General features: G+C 33.0%; 1 protein-coding gene across 1 annotated transcript; it reads right to left on the bottom strand.

Moving 5' to 3' along the window:
• Positions 1-20,102: 20,102 nt before the first annotated feature.
• LOC124539351 (UDP-glucosyltransferase 2-like) lies at positions 20,103-23,304 on the bottom strand. The gene is made up of 4 exons (XM_047116721.1): positions 22,336-23,304; positions 21,559-21,781; positions 20,866-21,085; positions 20,103-20,458 (listed from the first exon to the last, which is right to left on the bottom strand). Exons 1-4 carry the CDS (start codon positions 23,158-23,160, stop codon positions 20,176-20,178), a joined length of 1,551 nt encoding a protein of 516 aa, XP_046972677.1. The 5' UTR covers positions 23,161-23,304; the 3' UTR covers positions 20,103-20,175.
• Positions 23,305-23,663: the final 359 nt, after the last annotated feature.

Raw genomic sequence — 23,663 nt, 5'->3', positions numbered from 1 at the left:
CACTATAAAATCAACTGATAAACATATATTGTTGGCGACCAAATAGTAATTGTTATTACTCTAATTGTGTGAGAAAAGTGAGTGTGAAAATTAACGGTCCCATCGATTCGAATTCGACTTTCAATTCGAAATTGAAATCTTTTGAATAAACATATACTGTTGGCGATCAACTAGTAACTGTTATTACTCTAAATGTGTGAGAAAGTGAGTAAGAAATAATAATTCAGTTCCATCGATTCGAAATCGACTTTTAATTCGATAATGTATGACCAGGGAAACATTATTAACTACTTATAAAGATACGTTCACGTTGTCGCTCGAGTCGGAATTTTTATTAAATCTTGGTAGCAAAGTGAGACGACGGATCACAGATCTCTTAAACTCTAGAAGTGCTCAAATCAATAATGTATTATACTTGGCCGTCTTACATTTGTAGTTGTGGTTTGCGGTTATATCTTAAAATTTAAATACACATACTAAACAATATGTAATAAAATATGATATAAAATGGAATTGCATCAACATATAATAAATTTACTCGACGATTTCAAGACTTTTTTTTAAATATAACATATTGAATACACAATAAAATAAAGTAAAATGTATTATATGTAAAATATTGTGCGATAAAAAATACTATATTATCATAGTTCAACGATTACATAATATTCTAGTAGGTCTTTCGATGATTCGCATTTAAACAAAACAGTTTTTTTTTATATTTTTTTATAACTATTTCATGCGTGATGTCATTTCAAGGTTAGGTACAAGATTGGCACATATTTATGATAACTGCCGCGTGTGTTTACTTAACGTAATAATAATAATTCAAATTCAAATTCAAATTCTTAAGCTTTGAATCTCATTGAATTTGCTATATAAAGTAGCTCTTCCCGTGAGTCCTAGCTCGCCTGATATTATATATAACCTTTTTTTCAAAATAGTTATATAATACCAGCGACTCATTCCAACATTGCACGGATGCAATTAATGGTTAATTTATCATTACCACGTGGGTAAATGTTTCATAAAATAAAATTAGAATTGAATCATTGGTTCTGTAGATTACATCCTACATAAAAATAAACAAAAGCGAAGCACTTCCTTGTATACAAAGCCAGACAAATAATTTGTCTATTACGTAACTATACACATAGAATCGTCAGCAGACAATTAACACTGTCTGTGGAATGCGAATATATTATTGTATAAGTTGAATGTTTATTGATTTAAAAATCTTATCAGACATTTAAAAAATCGTCACATTCATAAGAATGTTCAAAAGTTCACACCAGCCCAATTTTTAAGGCATTTAAGCAAATGCCGTGCTAGCCCTCTAGTGCTGCAGATGTCCATGGGCGGTGGTAGTCACTTTCCATCGGGTGAGCCTCCTGCTCGTTTGCCACCTATCATATAAAAAAGGCCGGCCTTTCGCTGGCGGTTTTCCGAATTGATACACGTAACATTCATACAACTTTTCTTGAATCCCGCCAAAGCACTTGCAAGACCAAGTTGCAGATGTTCAAAGATAGTCATTATCTGTATCACGAAAATGAGTAAATATTTACTGTGACATAAGCCAAAAACGACCCAAGGTCAACTCTCGTCAAGATCATAAGTTATGGGAATGTCCGGATATTTATTATTAGAAATGAGTGGGCGTTTAGCGAATAAAGGCACGGAAATTATGTTATGAATTTATCCTTTAATATCTCATGGTTAATTCAGAACAAATTATATATGTCTTATTCATATTCTGGGCTCGATCTTCTAAATACTTACGAATAATTTATTGATATGCATATTAAACCAATATTAATTAGAGGAATTTGAATATAACGTATCGTAAAATCGATGATATTGGAGAATATGGTTTCGATATTGTTTTGTCAGAACGGGTTGTCAGTATGGGCTATGTTTTTACTATGATGCTAAATCTGGTGACATTATCAGACAATGTTTGATGATTGTTTGGCTCCGTACTTATAATTTCTTTAACTGATGAGAAATATTTTTTTTTCATTATTGGTATCAATTAAAATCTCCACTTACCTTTTATAGCAACTTCTTAACAAGGTTTTATTAAATTTAAAATATTTGTTTTTTTAATAGATCAGAACAGAACGTGGATGAGAAGGGCCAATGGCGTCTTGTATGAGGTCTACGTCCTGATGTGGATTAATACAGGCTGATCATGATAATGATGATGACGACCATGTATGTTTAGAGGTAGCTGATTTAAAAACACTTCTTTTATTTTATGGAGTTTAAATTTTACATGCTAGTTCCGTTTTTAGAACAATATATCCTAGCGGACCCTCCCAGCCTCGCACAAGTGGACAAAACTTTTTTTTTTATGTTTATATTTTTTGTTGCTTTTTCCGACATGTTTAACAATATATTTACACGTTGATTATACCTTTATCTATTAATGAAAACCGCATGAAAATCCGTTTAGTACAGACGGACAGACGCGGCTGGGTTAGTTTGTATTTTTGAAGGTCAATGTTGTTTAGACCTATAAAGATGTGTCACCTTGAATGTTGCCAGTATCAAATATTAATTTAAAGTGTTCAGTGATAAGTCGAATAAATAGACGTCGAGATTTACTTGTTTTTAAACTAAATTTACTCCATGCAAATAAACTCTAATAATCAACAGCATAGATATTAAATCTGGTATAATAAAATCTTAATTTTTTAAAATGATTTTTTTTATAAAGTACGCGCCACAGTCTGATTGAAGTTTATATACAAACTTTTTTGGTAATTAATAATTGTTTTTTAAAAGTTGTGACAATAAGGCATATCTAGAAATTAATATCTAGACTAAACTAAGTTTAAGCAGTAGTTGAAGGGTAACTTTTAGATTGCAACACAGGATTCTCGTTACGTCGCTTTTCGATTTCAGAATCTGAGGTGGTATTAGATAAAACTTTCAGTCATCCGTTTCCGAATAATATAATCCCTGCTTTCTCTATGTATCTACTAAAATTTATAGAGTGTTTTTTATTTGTTGATGACGACCTTACATACTCGAAACATACTTTCGAAAGCCGTGACGTCACACAGCCTGGTGCTCTCTTATGGTCATTTGCTCACTCTCTCCGCTGCCGTTTCCTTCCTCTATGTGTGCGTGGTGTATATGCTATATATTTATTTCTAATCTGTGTTAAACATCCACAGGATTCTTTTTTCAAAATACGTAAGATTTTATTTGTCTTCATAGTTTTATCATTATTATTACATAGTATAAAACAAAAGTCACCGGTGTCTGTCCGTATGTATGTATAGATCTTTAAAATTACGCAACTGATTTTGATGCGTTTTTTTAATAGATAGATATAATGATTCGAGAGAAGGTTTTTGTATATAATACATGGACTATATAGTAAAGAATCACTGATAATTATAGAAGTTTCTAATGTGATACCATAATTAACCAAATTCTGTAGTATATTTAGTATCAGTATTGCACCCGTGCGAAGCCAATTTCATACACTTAATATATCCGTTCTTAGTTCATTAATTGTATATACATTTTCGTCTGTATTAACAGTTCGTGGTCATTATAATAACAATGGAGCTATTAACGTCGGATTGACAACATAATCAGAGAACAGTGACGTGAAAGCCAATGAGAGGCGTAACTATGTCCAATGTTAAAGGATCTACCTTGTCACGTGCGGTGTGTGACGTCAGCTCACGTGATTTGTGATTAAGAAGATAATATATTGATATGGTGGAGCCGAGATGGCCCAGTGGTTAGAGCGCGTGCATGTGAACCGATGATTGCCGGTTCACACCAAGCACAATCAATTTACATATGTTTAATTTTTATTTGTAATTCATATCGTGCTCAGCGGTAAAGTAAAACATCGTGAGGAAATCTGCATGTCAAATTTTAACAAAATTCTGCCATATGTGAGTTCACCACCCGCATTAGTGGGTGATGGAATATGCTACTAACCATCTCCTTTAAGAAAGAGGAGGTTTTAGCCCAGAAGTAGGAAATTTACAGGCTGTTACTATTATATATTTCAGTGAAATATTCACATATATGCGCGTTTAAAGGCTAGATTTGAAGACGATGGATTCACAATTAACCTTCAAGTTTGAATTTAATTGTGCCTGATGTATGTACATTCAAAATAAAAAAAAATCAAAATCAAAATAAACTTTATTCAAGTGGGCTTTTACAAGTACTTTTGAATCGTCATTTAGCAATTAAGTGAAGCTACCACTAACCACCGATTCGGAAAGTAGATTCTACCGAGAAGAACCGGCAAGAAACTTAGTAGTTACTCTTTCTCAACATTTAAAAAAATACAGACATGTTAGTTAATACAATTATTAACATTAATATATCCTGCCTAGAAGTCAACAGGTATTAATCTAACGACCACCTTATATCGACGCTAAACCTGAGGTACTGGGTTTAATACACTTGTTTGATCAAAAATATACAGATATATAAACACATAAGTGGTAAACATCATGCATCTAAATTGGGACTGTAAGAAATGTAAACTTGCAACGCCAATGAGCCAACAATTATGAAAACTTGGATCTTATATCCCACTTGTTACACTGGGTCACTCAAGATTAAAATCGGAACAAAACAATACTAATATAGACGGCCTTATCCAATATCCATCATGAAAATATCACACAAAAATATATTGGACATAAAAAACTATCAATTCTCAGTAGCAGTCCAAAGTTTAGAATTTAACTGAATTAATATTGCGTTTTAAAAAATTCCACCTCAAACTATGGATCGATACTATGGCGCGATGCGGTGCGGTGTGGATTTAAGCCATGAAAATCGCACGGTTTTATTTCACAGTGCGGCCTAAGCCTTAATCTAGAAAATTGAAAGGTTCGCAGATATGTATCTAAAAACTTTATATTCATATTTTTTAATATATATGACAAGACAATTTAATTAAGAGTCGAGATGGCCCAGTGTTAAGAACGCGTGCATCTTAATCGATGATTGCGGGTTCAAACCCAGGCAAGCACCGCTGATTCATGTGCTTAATTTGTCTTTATAATTTATCTCGTGCTCAGCGGTGAAGGAAAACATCGTGAGGAAACCTGCATGTGACAAATTTCATAGAAATTCTGCCACATGTGTATTCCACCATTCCGCATCGGAACAGCGTGGTGGAATATGTTCCAAACCTTCTCTTCAAGGGTGAGAAAGCCTTTAGCCCAGCAGTGGGAATTTACAGGCTGTTGTTGACAATACAATTTGTTACTTGTTACTAGATATGTTAGAATTAATTAAGTTTTAATAAAATACTTATATTTAACACTTAAAACAATTATACTGTACTAGCGATAATACCTGCTTCGCGCGTGCATTTAATAATAAAAACTACGCCCCCTCCCACCGGCTTCACATGCATGTAATGCTAATACTATACTACAAAATCTTACTAACAACGGTCACAGCTTTTTGTCATTAGACACTATGAGTGATGACAGTAACCGCTATGTAATATCATCGAAATTATTTATTTAAATTACATGATGTAAAGGCCGTATTAGTTACCCATTACTAAACCTGTGTAATCGGGTACGATGAGTAACTCTTTTTTGGGGTAATATGTAATGTAAGTATACGTTTTTACAACAGGATCCCATAAATCGATCAACAAAATTCAATTATAAAATTGAAAAGAATCGTCAAAGAGCGTTTGTGTGCTAAAGGATATTACAACACTAAAGACTTTCTAGTTAAATTCGCCTCCAGGCTGTTTCAAATAACAAAAATATGTTTATTATTGTATATTGTAAATTGATAGTATAAAAAAAATAGATCCCGCTGTGTTTCTTTCGCCGGTATTTCTCAGGTCTGAGGTACTATTCCGAATCGGTGGTAGATTTTCGACTATCAATCAGAAAGTGTAAACACTTCCATTTTGAATAAAGGCTTTTAACTTTGACTTTGATTTTGATAGTGATCTTCATATATTAAACGAAAAGTACATTAATCTGTATAACGCACCCTGTATCTATAATTGCATAAAGACGCTGAATTGCTTAAAATTGTTTCACGAATAAGCCATCGTTTCTCGTAAAAAGTAAACGATAAAAAAATGTTATTGTGAGTTATACCTATGAGATAGACACTGTAGTACATTAATTTGATCTATCTCGTAGGGTTCAGCTAGTGTTTGCAATGTAAGCACAAAAAAATGTGTTTATTTACATCACTTTAGAAACCTCTAACATTATTAGTGGTTCTTTATTATATTGTGCATGTGTAACTATAAACTTTCCTCTTGAATCAATCTATATTTTGAAATAATTCGCATTAAAATCGTTTTGTAATTTTAGAGATCTAAGCATGGGTGACAGCGGTAAGCACTTTGTATATTGTGTAGACGAGAAGTGCACTCAGTAAAATAAATATTAGTTTAATTATTTTATAGTGTTAATTTTATCTATAAATTTATATAAGTATATCACAAACGACAAATGTTAATAATAAAGACATTGTTATTAAAATAACCACAACTTATAGATCTAATTTTGGATAGATGTATCTATCGAGGTCAATAGTTAGATATATAATCAGAATGGTGGAATGGAATCACTTGGTGGTAGGGCTTTGTGCAAGCCCGTCTGGGTAGGTACCACCTACTCATCAGTTATTCTACCGCCAAACAACAGTACTCAGTATTGTTGTGTTCCGGTTTGAAGGGTGAGTGAGCTAGTGTAACTACAGGCACAAGGGACATAAAATCTTAGTTCCCAAGGTTAGTGGCGCATTGACGATTTAAGGAATAGTTAATATTTCTTACAGCGTCATTGTCTATGGGTAATGGTGACCACTTACCTTACTATAAAAAAAAATGTTAAATTTAATCTCAATTCCTTCATTTAATCTTCTATTTTATCGAGAGTATACTCATTAAAGCTTCAGCCGACTTCCATAGGATGTTCCATTGTGAATCAACAGCAATAAATTACCTAAAATGTTTCCACTAGGGTACTAAATATTGTGTTAGCATAAATAAAGCATATCCTTGCCAGGCTTTGAACTCATAACTTGGAACGAACACATTTTTTTTTCGTTCCACTGGTCTCGTTACTCGTACCATAAAACTTCGATAAACCAAGTCTGATACAAGACAATTTTAACTAAAATCAATGGTCGGAACACACTGCTCGCTCACTGGATAACATTATTCCCCGCGAAACTGTTGTGTGATACTTGCGTTTATAACAATGAATTAGACACTGGTTTTTATATTTATTGCTGGCAATAAAACGATTGGTTAAGTAACTAACAAAAGATTTATAAGATAACGGAACACATAAAACGATTATATATTTGTTACTTACTCTTAAATGAAAGTCGGGCGTGAATACATATAATAAAATTCGAGTGTATGTTTGTAATATTAAAATAGCCCTATTTTACTCAATCCATATGTTATGTATACAGGATACATATACCAAAAAAACATTTTTTACAATTTTTGTCTGTCTGTTTGCTCCGGCTAATCTCTGGAACGGTTGGACCGATTTTGACGGGACTTTCACCAGCAGATAACTGATATAATAAGGAGTAACTTAGGCTACAATAATATTTTTTGGTTAAATTCAAACGCGTGCAATGTCGTCGGCACAGCTAGCTAGTATGGAAATAAAATAATTGCCCACTTAGAAAATAAAATACGTTTAAGAAATACATACCACAAAATCACAAAATTTTAATAATTGTAAGTAGTATAGCAGGAATACTTACTAACAAATATTGTATCTCTTTTAGCTAAGTCAAGATATTTTTTTCCATAGATTTCCAGACCATTTCCAGACCATTTCCATTCATACATAATAGCATTGTTTTGAGTGTATACTTATTCCACTCAATACTGTGAACCAATCTCACTTCAAACTACAACACTTGAATAAGGGATTGAGCTATTTCTGGTTTAGTGCAAAGGCAATCAACAAAGACCTATATATACAGAAATATAATACACATGTATATATGAAAGACATACTGGAAGATGATATGGTTGACATAGAAACCAGTTACTGAAGATTAAATCAATGGTCGATTGGCTTTCCTGATATGTGCTGACAAAGGCGATGTATACTATACCCTATAAATTCTCAAAAAAGTGGAGCTGTTCTGTGAATTTGCAACTAACAGTGAAAAACCATTTTATAATATTAGATAGCCGGGTATTGGAACCGTGTTCAAAAAACATGTAACAAATATCAGATTTACAATCCCAATCTGATTATGCAAGTATCATCTTTCTGCCCCTATTGCAATTTACTTGGGGTCAGCGTAGCATGTCTTCTTGCATTCTTCTCTATCTGACGTCATCTCACAAGTTCTTTTCAGCCATATCATCTTTCACACACAATCTGATTATGTGAGTAAGATAATATAGAATAATCCTCTGTTAACGAACACATTTATGCACTATATTATGACCAGCGCAGTGGGCTTTTTTGCTATAGGCCACTTTGGCCAAAACCTCGTTATCAGACAGCAGATCAGATTGATGAAATATTGACTGGTATGAACTTTGATTGGTTTGAATATGAACTATACCTCACCGACTAAGTGCCATCTCATAGGAGCCACCCTCAAGACTCCTCAGGGCGAACTTTAATCGAGCCCAAAAGTGCTCATACACCAAGGCGGAGTCTAGGACTCACCCCAACACCCGTAGATACTGTAAAGGCCAGAAGAATATATAACACAAATATACAGAGACACAAAAGAAAATAATTATAACTGCTTTTTTCTTGATTACGTGTGGTGTTTTATTCACTATGCAGAAAATTTACTCAAACCTATATGTGTTATCATAATGTCATCTCGCAACTTGTGTTTATGAGCTAAAAGTAGAACATCAAAGTAAACGTCCATTTATATTACATAACGATACAAGAAGGCGGAAAATAACCATCAAACGCAAATAAAATGCGTTGAGAATATTACACATCTTATATATTTTATTCGGGTCGCATCGGTACAAATCGGGTAAAATAGGTTTTTCCTCATACATGTTTATCAGTCTATTTTTGTCTTTCAATAATCGTAAGTTCCAACACGCAGTCAGTAGCGTAAGTGACCCTCCAAAATGCGTGTTACAATTTATCCCCGTCATCGTCTGACGCTCCGGGAAGAAATATTTAAGATTCCCATGAGACGTTACGGAGGAAATCAATATTGTTCACTTCAAGCCTGGTTCATGTGAAATAATCCAAGAAAATTGAAAAAAATTGCTCACCATCTAAAACTTCAGAGGGAAGTAAGTAGGTTATGATATTATGGAAAATGTTCGTGTAAATCTTCTGGAAATGATAAAGCTAATACAACGTTATTTAAGCAATTTTAGTGCACTATATAATTATAATAATACTAAAGTAGTTTTAATAAGGCTGCTTGAAATAGGACTTGCAAGACTCGACCTTTCTTACTGAGGGCCGTATGGTCACGCCCCGTCTTGTAAAACTTATCCAGCATTCATGACATGACAAACTGCAATTCAAGCGCCATGGAAATACTTCCTATTTCCATGGCGCTTTAAATCCTAGGAACCTAACCGAGGACGTATGGAATAGATGACGTAGGAAGTTTCTAAGTAATGGATTTGAATTCTCATCAAATCCAAATAAGATTAACTTGAACGCCTAACGAAGTAGGATAATAAGTAATATGTTTATTTCCATCTAACAAAGCAGCCCTTATAGATCTATTCACTTACAAAGACGCGCCTCTTCACGTTAAATTGCTATCGACGTCCATTAGTATGTGTGAGTAACGCTCTTACTTACGAGATATCTTAGTGTGCGTTAGACAATTAAGTGTAAGGACAGAATAAAAAGTACAAGAATGATTGTATTGATACATTTAAATTTCATTTCTTCTTTTTTTCAATAATTCGTTCAACGTGGTGATCTTGTAACTGAATAGATCTACCAAACAAGGACTATTTATCTTCAATAAATATGTACTAATATTATAAATGTACTAATTTTTGCACTTTTACGATCAATCTACTGAACGGAATTAGATGAAATTTGATACGAAACATGCTTGAACATTTTTATACCGTATACCGCAAAACTGCGAGCAAATCTGCGTTTCCAAATAGTATAAAATACATACATGACATATCTCTACGAACTCTTCATACTTAACCTACATAAGACGGAGTGAGAGAAATATGCTTATTATAAGCAATATTTAAACCTCATATTGCAATTTAGTATGTCCGTAAAGTATAAGAACCTCTGTAATATCATACGATATTATAGACGTTATGGTTGTTTACGATCAACACGTGACGAATTGAAATTTTTGCCGCAGTACCGGAAAACGTATTATGTGTCTGGGGTTTAAATGGAAAAAATCGTGAACGATCGTGAAATCGTTGCGTAGCGATACGATTTTTAATGACAATATTTTTTCTCGATTTGTTTAATCTTCTTCGCTTTCCGGATGTGAATTAAATACAAAAAAATATTCTAAGTTAAATATGCGTGTGAGAAAGGGAGACGGACTGATGCTGTAACGCGTTTTTTTTTTATGGATTACGTTGGCGGACGAGCATATGGGCCACCTGACGGTAAGTGGTCACCATCATCCATAGACAATGACGCTGTTAGAATTATTAACTATTCTTTACATCGCCAATGTGCCACCAACCTTGAGAACTAAGATGTTATGTCCCTTTTGTCTGTAGTTACACTGGTAACTACTATTACGGTTGATATTGTGAATATCAATTGGTCGATTGTAGTTCAAAAAGATCTACAAAAAATAATTCATAAATTTATAATTGTATCATCATCCTCATTATCCTGCTGTCCTTATCACAATTTGCTTGGGGTCGACGCAGCATGTCCTCTTCTTCCATACTTCTCTGTCTGACGTCATCTCACAAGTAACATTCTTCCCAGCCAAATGATCATCATTCACACAATCTATCCGTCGTTTCATTGGTTGTCTATCTCTATATTCATCACCATTCATGCTCAAGACCTTCCTCACAATATGTTCCTCATTCTTCCGTGTAACATGCCTATACCATGATTATAAATTACGAAACAAAAAACGAACACGTCTGTCGAGTTTCTATGGTAATTTTACGGAAAGTGACAAGCACATTTAGACTATAATTATTTAAATGATTCTCGGTAATGTTGCGTAATTATTATCTTGTTGTTACTGACTGTTATTAAAGTTCCATTAGGAATATTTTTTTTTACAAACAAATTGATATAATTATTATCATAATAGGCGAGGAAGATGTACATTATCATTTTCCATTTGCTTGTATAATTAGTCATGAGGGACATATAGTTGCTCAAGATAGAGCATCAGTTATAATGAATGGTTAACACTTCCTATATGCTCAATGAGAGCAGAGATGGCCCAGCGGTTAGAACGCGTGCATCTTAACAGATGATAACGGGTTCAAATCCAGACACGCTACACTGACGCCTGTAAATTTTCCACAGCTGGACTAAGAATTTTCTTCTTTCACGCTGCTCCAACGCGGTTTGGTGGATACATACTCGTATGTGACAGAAATTCATTGAAATTAGACACATGTAGGGATTCCTCACGATTCCTTCACCGAAACACCAATTTAGCACATAATAAGTGCCTGTTGATTTTTTTTATCTTTCATGATAAAGTGTATATAGTCCCTCAGTAAATATATCATTTATTGTATGTGATATTTTAACAGATTAAGGTTTTAATGCTGATGGAAAATGTACCTATCTACAAAAAAAATCGTGACAAAATATTTGGCAGTTATTTTTTGACATTTATGATGTTTATGAAAAGATTTAGATAACTTTACTGCAATATATATTTCGTTTTATATAGTGAAATATGACACTTTAAAAAAATAAAATGTCGGCAAGTATTTTCAATACAAAGTAGAGAGTTATTAAATGTGGCGACGAACAAAGACTTAATAAGCGTTACAGATTTAACCTGAATCACACTTGGCAGATATACGTACGCATATCTACGTACGTACGTATAGTACGACACAACTTAGATGTAGCCCCGGCATTCGTGAGCGTCTTCAAAATCTTTATTTATTTCTTATGCAAAAATGATCTTTACGCAAACGTGATAATTTTAGCTCTTGGCTGGCTTGGTTTAATACGATAATATACTGGGTCAATCAAGGGACTCGTATCGCTTCTTCCTTTTGATTGTTGACACGCGTACCCGTGGCTGACACCGGCTCCAAATATAACAATAATTGTAACTACGTTATATCGTAATCGTAAAACTACTTTTATGTAGTCTACTGTTTTTAATTTCATTTTACTTAGTAGGACTCTAAAAAATATTTTATTACTTTCTACTAAATATTTTATTAAAGTTTATTCGCAATTATTTGTATTACTTTTTTGTACATATTAATTTGTTTTAAAATATTGTTTTGTTTGAAGTCGGTTTTTCTTATTGTTAAAATTTTTATTTATTTTTAATTTTGTAATGTAACATTTAAATGTGTCGTACTTATACACGTCTGATGTTTCTGTCAGAACAGGACGGAGGTTCTTTCTTTATTCAATACATCACATTATAAAGTGGAAACACTCCGTAAAATTTAAAGGAATATTAATTATGTGTTACGTAAAAATAAATAATATGAATGTTATTTGCAAGAGCTAAAAATTTTTTTAACCCAGAGTACAAATAAATGGGTTATATCAGCTTTTTTCCCACATTTGGTGGCCTATTAGTACTGCAGATGTATGTTGTGTGGTATTGGTCTAAGGTATTGGCGTACGCAATAACAAGTCAACAATACTTTACTGTATTGTACTGTTACTGTATTTTATGTATTTTAAAATTGGAATCACATTATAATATGCAATATTACGTCCAGTAAAGTATGAAATTTTTCTTACAAATAAATTGTATTTATAATAGTTAAACGTATATTGAAAGAGAGAGGGGGTAAGGCTTTATACAGGCTTTCCTGTTTTCGCAAAATTAGCTCCGGAACCCCGGCCATATTTTCGCTGGGGAAAAATGGAGAAAATTATTATTTCATGACCATATCTGTGCGAACTAAAGATGAAATTTACGATTCTTCTTATTTCATTCCGAATTACGAAATAACTCGGCTATTGCTTTCGGGTTGTTCCCATAAAAAGTTATTTTATTACTTTTAGTAATTTCCGTAGACAATCAGCACAATACATTATAACTGTTGTCTTTTTTAAACTTCGCGTTCGTTGCTATCGTTATGCGTGGCCATAAATATAAGGAATTGGTTTCTTAACCAAGAAATGCATAAAATTAATCGGACTGTATCTAAAAATTTTAATATACAAATAATTGACAAATAAAAATATAAACGAGTATAAATATAAACATAGTAGACAAGTTGATATATTTTTAAATGTTACTCTTATTTTGTATCCTTGGATGAGCATTAAAATTAAAAATTTAGATTTAAAAACATGTTGAAACATGATCGCATATTCAAATATCGGACACCTAAATAGTTTATTTGAAAGCTATGTATGTTTATGTATATTAGTGTTATGTAATAATTTAGTGGAATTAAATGGAAAAATGTTCAAACACATGGACTTTGGAGAAGAAATGCAAGCACTTTTACTAACCAAAACAACACACACACACACAAGCCTTCCCTGATAGAGTGGCTGATTCATTTTTCGACCAAAAAATCGAAATTAAACTTCGTGCTAAACTACTGGCTTCCTTTGCAACATTCGATGCTCGAGTTTCTTTTATTTGTAGACTATTTTTAATTTCCATTTCATCTCATTCTCATTCTCAGATCTTTTAAAGTAGCAATTAAATCGTAGTCTTTGTAAACTTACAAACTGAATCAGTAATCTACATTCTAAGACCAAGGTTGATTAATTAAAAAAGTTCTTTAACGATTTAGTTCCATCAATTCGAGTCACAAATTACTTCTTGTAATCTATCTTAAAGCACTGAGCCCTTAGTGCTCTAAATGGACTTTATTAATTCCTTCTTCACTCTTTGCAATCAAATTTAAGTCTGTTAGTTGAATTGCTGACGTCATTAATCATTCTCGATTTAGATGTAGAACAGAGTTAGCAATTATATCATTGAGATGAAATTATTATTTTATATACAGAAGTACACCATGTTAATCAGTATATGTGTCATAAGGGCTTGCATACAATATAATATGCAAGCGTATTACTAAGAAAAGGATCATTAATTAATTTACTTTTAATAGATGATTACATAATGGATATAAACTAAACATATAAAATCTTTTTAACAGTAAAAGTGTATATTTTAGTTTTTATTAATTAAACTCGCATTCGCATTCTCATTTATTTGATACCCTTTTTGTAGGAATTAATTTAATAAAAATCCCATCCTAGTTGTTCTGCTATCTAGAATTAAGAACGACGTCCCATCGTTAACCATACGCAGTAATCTATACTAAAGTTTATACAAAATTTCTGCTCAGTCAATTCAAGATATCTGCATCAAAATTAATTTTTAAGCTTTAGAGATCCGCCATATTGATTAATAGTGACGTTATATTATTCACGAGTTCCTAATTCTTAGTAAGTCATTTTATTTGATAGCCTTATTCCAAGAGTACAATAAAAATACTATGTTATGCTAGCAGCACTACCCCGTCGAATCGTAATTCTAATCATCTAGACAGAAACGAACCAACCCGCCAATATACATAAATACAAGGAATTTATGAAAAGCTAGAGATCATGTTAACTACAAAATATATACATATTTGCAAACGTCTATATTACTATAAAAAATATGGTTTTGAAGTTTCTGTTTAGCGGCGTAATTATGAGTTGACATTATCACTAGAAATAAAAGCAAATAAATACGCAATTATTCAACAAAACACAACATATGTAATTTTAATTATTATATACTATGTACTTAAATAATAAATAAATAAGAGACAATATCACATACATTACTGTGATCCCAATGAAAGTAGCTAAAGCATTTGTGTTATGGAAGCTTGTAATAATAGTAGCTTATATGCGATATTCTTACCTCAAGATAAGCAGTATCTTAATGAGAATTAAGCGGTTGTGGCATTTAACTCGATAATATCCCTTTGATTTACAATAGAATCGATCTATTAATACATCCCAAAGGGTTACAAGTAGGTATATTGATAACATTAACAGCGTTTAGTTTGATAATGACATGAAATATTAATTAATACTCCTGATATATGATATCAGAAATATTAATCAACACTCATACAGCGTCTAAAATTTCCGGGGGCTTAATCATTCATTGTTATAAATTATCTTTGAGTGATACGATGATCTCTTATGAAACAGGTGTAACTTATGGGGCGATACGCGCACCTTCTCCTCCCGCCTCAATAGGCGCCGTAGGGACCAGGGGAGGGTCTTAGTACCCCGGGAATTCCCCCTAGGTGTTGGAGGCCCGAGGACCGAGACCGAGACCGAAGGAGGACCGAGTCGAGATGGCCCAGTGGTTAGAACGCGTGCATCTTAACCGATGATTGCGGGTTCAAAACCAGGCAAGCACCGCTGGTTCATGTGCTTAATTTGTCTTTATAATTCATCTCGTGCTCAGCGGTGAAGGAAAACATCGTGAGGAAACCTGCATGTGACAAATTTCATAGAAATTCTGCCACATGTGTATTCCACCAACCCGCATTGGAACAGCGTGGAGGAATATGTTCCAAACCTTCTCCTCAAAGGGAGAGGAGGCCTTTAGCCCAGCAGTGGGAATTTACAGGCTGTTGTTGTTGGAGGCCCGCATAGGAGGGACGACCGTCAGGGCGTCACGGTAGCATGCGTAGCGATTCCGTGGCGCCCGCTGAAGACGGAGAGAGTACCGCTTGTTTTTTAGTGGGTATTCCGGTGTGCTGGGGTGCGCTCATCGTTCTGGGCACTGGCAAGCCCCACATTTCATTTCACCACCCCATTTCATGGGGGAAGCGCGTAATTCGTTTTTACAGAAAAAAAGGTGTAACTTATTGCCTCTATGGCCGATATCCTGGTTTGTATTTCGCTGAGAGGAAATACTGCTCGTGTTCTTGCAAGTGTACTATGAAGTCATGACTTAAAGGGTATTTTTGTAATCGACCTCCATAGTCAAACAGTTATAACAGTTCTTTAAATACATAGTGGACTGATGGAATATTCTCCAAGCCTTTAAATTGGATATTTACAGAAGGAATCTATTCGTGGTCACGGATAGACCACAGTCTACCCGTGACCACGAATGCTGTAAAGTACTCGATACGTCGGGATGTCAAAAATAATTAAAATACGCGATTTGTAAAAACTAGTTTTATTTCAATGTGTAATATTCGCGAAAATTTAAGTCAATTTATGATCATTAGAAGACTTTTTTAACAAAGCAAGTCAATGAATAATTATAAAAATAATAATATAGAGTTTTGATATTAAAATGATTATGTTTATATTGTAACACATAATGTTTATCAAACATAAACTTTCTATTCCTTAAGTATGAGTTTGTTAAAGTTTGGAATAAAAATACAGATATTTACGACACATCGTAGGACACGTAGATGTAACGAAATTGTTTTCGCTATAAATTATAAATTAAATTATATGTCACTCTAATTATCACATAATATTAAGAGAGAATTCTAAAAAAGTATTTTGAGTGTAGCGACTTTAGTACCTAACTGCGCAAATCGGACTGCGCAATCAGGCTTCATGACATTTAATAAATCAAGCGACATGCTGTCATACGGTGGCTTCATAAGGTTCTTCGTACATCACTTATTGATAACAGTTTCATGCAATAGAGAGCCATTTTAATATATTTAATTTAATTTTTCAAGACTCTTATATTTATTTCATATTATATTGGTGGCATATCGAATTGCCCTATCAAATGAATATGACCACATAAAGACATTCTGACCCGTTTCCTCATTTTCATCTCCAGTGGAAGAACGTGTTGCTTCTTAATACATGGTAATACATGAAGTATTACCATGTATTTCTGAAGTAAGATTTTGATAGAATTACAGAACCAAACATATATGCATATAATTTCTTTAAAATATTCAATATATTATAATGACATTAAATAAAATTTTAATACATTATAAGTAAATAAATAGTATTGGACAACATCACATACATTATTCTGATCCCAATGTAAATAGATAAAGCACTTGTGATATGGAAAATCAGAAGTAACGACGGTACCACAAACACCCAGACTCAAGACCACATAGAAAACCAACTTTCCTACATCGGCTCGGTCAGGAATCGAAACCGGGACCTCGGAGCGGCGTACCAATGAAAACCGTTGTACACACTGCTCGACGACAGAGGTCGTCGAGTATAAATAATGTAGTTGTGTCATTCTCGCATTATGCTGTTCACTGATGACTACAGCAATGAACCGAGATACGACCTACTTAAAAGTCTATAACAAGAACATTTCAACCAAGTGGTGATTAGTTCCTACTATCTTACTTTAAAGTCGATGTAATATTTAACCAGCTGCAAAGTAAAGATAATAACAAATATTATCGACTGAAATATTTAAAAATATGAATCAACTACGCGTGTAACTTAACCGATGATCGCGGGTTCAAACCCAGGCAAGCAACACTAAATATTCATGTGTTTAATTTGTGTTTATAATTCATCTCGTGCTTGGTGTTGAAGGAAAATATCGTAAGGAAACCCGCATTGGACTAACGTGGTGGAATATGTTTCAAAATCTTCTCCTAAAAAGGGAGAGGAGACCGTAGCCCAGCAGTGGGAAATTTTAAAGACTGTTGTTGTTGTATGAATCAACTTGAATTGTATAATGATGTGAAAATTGTTCGCTGGTAATTTAATGGAGTTTTTTGCTCATCTACATAGAAGTTTGTTGATTAGTTCCTAGAATATATGTATTTTTTTGTTACTAAAGTGTTCTTATGCCCATCTTCCTGTGACCTAAGTGAGATAAGTAAGATATTTAATAAAATATTTTGTGATATTTGATGAATATTATTCCCCTTAGGGGGTGATAGTTGTGACTTTGCAATCATTTTAACCCCCATGTGCATTGTGCAAAAGTGAACCATATTTGAGTTATTGCGTTTTTTATTTTTTTTTCATAATAAGACAAAAATGTAACTTAAAAATTTATTTTTAAAAAATTCTTGCATTCTTGCCACCATTCCACGCGGTCAAGATTTATACAGTAACTAGTTTTAGTTTATATTTGTATATATATATTTAAGCATTTAATGTTGTTAATTCTTATGTTAATAAATCATTTTCAAAAATTCTCAATTAAAATTTATTTTTTCTTTGATTTATAAAAACGGCACAAGGGACATAACATCTTAGTTCCCAAGGTTGGTTGCACATTGACGATGTAAAGAATAGTTAATATTCCTTACAGCTTCATTGTCTATGGCTGATGGTGGAACCTACCATCAGGTGGCCCATATGCTCGTCCGCCAACCTATACCATAAAAAAAGGAAAAAGCACTATAATTTGGTGTTCATCAGAAGTGAAAATTTTACGAATAAACTTTAATTCTAAGCTGCGTTTGAAGGTATTTTTTTTAATATCCTTGTGCTTATCGACGTTTTATAAGGTATTTGAAACCCCTCGAATTAGGAGGTGCGTTGTAAATCAAGCATTTTAAAACCTCTGATAATAATCAATAAGCAGATATTTTATATAATTATTATTGATAGAAAATGTGATATCGAAATGATAATAAAAAGGTTTAATAATATGTGAGATCAAACGTAAATATATAAATCTGTAAAGCTCGGTTGTTTGTTTGGTTGCGCTATTAGTATATGTTAGATAGCCTGCTTGTTTAGAAAGGCTATACAGTTGTGTATAGTATGTATCGCTGATTCAGGCCAGAATCAAAGAAAGGAAGACATTTTGAAACTTCACGATTATTTTTATATATATAATTTCCCTTAGTGTGTATATATTTTTTTTTTTACCAGGGTGCAAATTATTAAGACTTAAAGAGTCTGTTTTTTTTATACATGGAATTGGGAACTTTTTATTAATAAATAATACTTTATATAATTTTCATTTTGATTTGATCAAATTGATAACAAACCAAATCATCCCAATAAGGAGTTTGGTCCTTCAAAAAATACCGACTAATATTTAAATATATTCAGTATCGCACAGTATTATTCAGATTCAGTCAAATGTCATTTGTTTTGGTTTAGAGTCTGCGTCCATCGTCAGCGCGATTTAAAAGTACTGTAACGCCATCTATGATGACGCGAATGAAAATAATTGTCATCGTAACTTAAAGCCTATTTTTATGAGATTTTATTGAAATCGAATGTATAATCGTAGGATTTCGTACATCTTATTCATATAATTATTACGAATTTATTTGGTATAGATGTGTGATAACTAATATAAAGTAAAATAACCTACCCTAACCTGTTAATCTCCTGGCCAAATGTCTCCCTTTGAGGGGACGGTTTGAGGTTATTCCACCACGCTCCCATGTGGGTTAGAGAATATACACGAGGTAGATATTAAATAATATGTAGATTTTTACGATGTTTCTCTTCAAGACCGACCACGAGATAAGTTATAAAGACAAATTAAGCTCATGAAAATTTAATGTTTGTGCCTGAGTTAGGACCTGATATTACCAGTTAGGATACTAGGATATATTGGCATATTTTTTCCAGTTTATAAACTAATTTAAGTCGGGAGACATTCGCTTATTAATAGTAATTAACATCTAAATGCTTAACGTACAATATACATTTTGGTGCCTTAATTATACTGGACCTTCTCTGAAAAGAACTCTAACTGTGTTATTTTTCTGTGAAATCATTTTTCGCTGTAGAATAATTAGTGGCACTACGATCGACTAGCACTAGTAAAAAATGAATTCAACTTCAAAATAATTCTACTTATTAATCAGATTTAATTTAATAACTGATAATAAAATAATATCAAATGAAACATACAAAGTCAACATAAATTACTGAAATTTCCTTTTTATTAACGTGATGTGAGGACACAAAAATAAATAAGCTTGAATCAAAATAATTACTCATTACTGAAATTTTACTTATTATTAGATCTATATAGATACATGTAAATAAATTAAATAACAAAAAAAAATATGAATCAATCAAATTTCCGTTTGATTGATGCAATGCGGGACATGATTCTAGATATGGCAATGCGAATCAGACAGCTGACAATGATTATAAAAAGAAGGGTGACACACAATGTAATCACCACTAAATCAAGTTCATAGTATTCCGCCCAGTGCATGCCGGCTGCTGCTGAGCGAAGATGTTCGCCGCCGTGCCGCAGCACATACTCCGTCCACCACACAGCGCGCTGCAATGGGGTGTAGGGCTGATCCCGCATTATTGAGCGGAGCTTAATAATATTGTTTCGGTAGCTGTAATAGAGGTTATTAAAAATAACTAAAAATAAAAAATCGTCGTTTATATTAAATGAAAGAAATGAGAAGGACCTTGCAATCTTAATCTTATTAATTTATATCTTCCTGACCTATACCGGTCACGGCTTTCACCGGAGAAGTGTCACCTGCTTACAATATATATATCGGGATGATGCAGATGGTGTTCGCCAAAGCAAGTCAGACAGATTCTGTTATATTAGATATTATAATATTATATGAACAGAAATCCGAATGAACCTCAGTAATTCTTGTCGTAAAACTCAATCGAGACCTCCTTGAAGATCTAATTAGTAATTAGTTCGCCGGTTAATGGAATTGATAAAGTATAATCGTCTACTCCTTCAGAAGAATACTAATGATAGGATGTACAAAAAATAAATTACCTTGGGTCGTTTATCACAGTTATCACAGCATTTCTAAATATTTCTTCAGTTAGAGTTTCCATTTCAAGGCTTATACCAATTTTATGTAATTTATAATTTTCTGAATTAAGCCATTGGTCGCTTGAAAGCGGTATGCCTATTAATGGAACACCAGCATCGATAGCTTCGTCAGTAGATTGAAGTCCTGCTTGTGTTACAAAAGCTTTCACGTTGGGATGTTCTGCAAAAAATATATTAATTTTGTTTGATTTCAAAAATCAAAGATATAATCTCGACTGTACGTTATTGTAATGAACAAGATTTAAAGTGTCTGTAGTTCACCAGTTATTACGAAAATTATGTTTTGTTCGTAATTGGTGGTAGGGCTTTGTGCAAGCCCGTCTGGGTAGGTACCACCCACTCATCAGATATTCTACCGCTAAACAACAATACGCAGTACTGCTGTGTTTCGGTTTGAAGGGTGAGTGAGCCAGTGTAACTACAGGCACAAGGGACATAGCATCTTAGTTCCCAAGTTTGGTGGCGCATTGACGATGTGAGGAATAGTTAATATTTCTTACAGCGTCATTGTCTATGGGTGATGGTGACCAGTTACCATCAGGTGGCCCATATGCTCGTCCGCCAACCTATTCAAACAAGAATTGCATAACATTGTAAGTGTAATGATGTCTAGAAATTCTAAAGAATACTAACTTAGCAAGTCTGATTGGGGAAACCACATTCCAATTTTGACATTTTTGGGACAATCCGGCAAATCTTCAGAGTGCCACTTCAATAAAATGTCATATTGGAGTTGTACAAACACACTCATCAACATTTGAATCTTATCGGGTCGTAGTGAAGTTGTTTTGAAATTGGTACCAAAACTAACGTAAACGACACCATTTTTTGAATTATCGAGGTACGACTGCAAATCCTGCAAATATTATAAAAACAATTATACACAGGTCTATTAGAACATTATGTAAGTGTAAAATTACATCAGGAAATATGAATCAAATCGAACTAATATAATCATAGATCGACTTTTATCCCACCAACCCAAATTTACGAAGCTTCATTCAAGCTGGCTTTTTAGAACATTGTATATTGAATTTTATTTATATATATTATTTAAGTGAAGGTAAGGGTCGGTCGGAATCTAGATTCTAATAAGAAAAAATATTAAGAAATTCAATTCCCTTATACAATATTTGATATATATACAAGGTCAAGTCAATCAAATACAATTTAATTTATATTATACAAGCCTGCTTGGAAGTCAATAAGTAAAACATGTTTTTATTTTATTTGTATAAACTTGCTAAGAAATAATTACTAAATAAAATATTTTAACATATCCTTTGAATTTGAGAACAAGTACGAGTATAATTTAAAAATATCTCCAATATATATATGATTTAATATTTTTGTTTCGTACGTAATAACCTAAAAAAGGATCTAAGGGATAAAATGATATAAAATAAATACCTTTGTCAGTTCCATTTCAGGTTTGAGATGAATTCCGTCCATATATACGACATTTTTTGTAACGGGGCGGTTGAAGTCCCAAACAGGGTGAACATTCAGTAGAAACATTTGTGCATTTTTTCCTAATTCACTAATACGTGGTATATTTGGATCAATATATTTTTTATACTTTTCATTTTCAGCATGTACTGTATTAACTATAGCTTTATTTATTGAATGGAATAAATAAAATTCACGCATACTTTCCCAGACAGTTAGGTTGAAGATTCTTTGCCGGCCTGCTGTTGGATGTAAAATAGGATGTGACGGAACTCCTATTGATTCGAATGTTACAGCCAAACCACCAAGTGAACTTATTTGTATCACGGGTACTTTATAAACATGGGAATAGCTCAAAGCTGAGCGATTTATTAATTCAATTATTAACAGATCGAAAGTGATATTCTTGTTGTTTATCATGTTTTGCATTTCTTCAGATAGAAATTGCTCCAGAAACACTCTTGCGGATTTTGTAAATATATTCTCTACTTGATATATTATATCATCTTTATTTCCTGTAGCTATGATATGAAACTTTTTCCATATACTATAAGACAAGTCATGCAAATCGATTTCATAGAGATTCTTCGGTGTTTTTCCTTTAGGGAATGCTGGATCAGTTGTCAACACAATCACTTCATGGCCACGTTTAGCTAGTTCTTGTGTCAAAGGACGAAATACTACTTGATGACTGATCGAAGGTGTAGGAAACAAAGCCAGAATTCTCGCTGACTCACTTTTTGTAATTATTAACAACGTAACAAATATAATGCGACTTAATAACATTTTAATAACAGTTGTTACATCTGCTACAAAACTGCCTGTTTAAGTTTTCTTTAGCTATCATGTAGCTATCGCAATATATGTATTTAATGAAATTCTAATTTAATTTTAAGACAATATTTAAAACAAAGGTGCCTTCATAATGCTATTTTACATTTATAACAAATTACATCTTACGAAATTGTTAGTGTTATGTTGTAGTTTAAAATCTATAAATTTAAACAGGCCACAGCGATGTAATAAATAGGGTTGGCAACTAAGTGATTTCCGATTTTGTGGAGAGGTGGACTTTACACTTTCTTTTGTTTTGTGAAAGTGGTACAAGGAACTACCCTATATTTTTTTCTAATTGTTTAGACTTTTTACTTCAATTTAGTAAAAACATATATGTGTATTTTGTTTTTTTATCCAAATTAATAATTCAAAGAACAAGAACGTGCACTTTAGACATATTTTATTGTGTTACTTCGGAAAAGGCACGAACTCTACCAAATCGTAGGGGTATT

The sequence above is a fragment of the Vanessa cardui genome, chromosome 22, assembly GCF_905220365.1.
Source record: "Vanessa cardui chromosome 22, ilVanCard2.1, whole genome shotgun sequence".
Taxonomy (NCBI): Eukaryota; Metazoa; Arthropoda; class Insecta; order Lepidoptera; family Nymphalidae; genus Vanessa; species Vanessa cardui.
The sequence above is the reverse complement of the archived record's forward strand: the minus strand, read 5'-3'. Positions and strand labels throughout refer to the sequence as shown.

Excerpts from the sequence above, each read along its gene's own strand:
- LOC124539351 (XM_047116721.1), bottom strand. The coding sequence starts at position 23,160 with ATGTTATTAAGTCGCATTATATTTGTTACGTTGTTAATAATTACAAAA. Across the intron at positions 21,782-22,335 it reads CTGAAATGGAACTGACAAAG|GATTTGCAGTCGTACCTCGA; the intron begins GTATTTATTTTA and ends TAATATTTGCAG. Across the intron at positions 21,086-21,558 it reads TCCCCAATCAGACTTGCTAA|AACATCCCAACGTGAAAGCT; the intron begins GTTAGTATTCTT and ends TATTTTTTGCAG.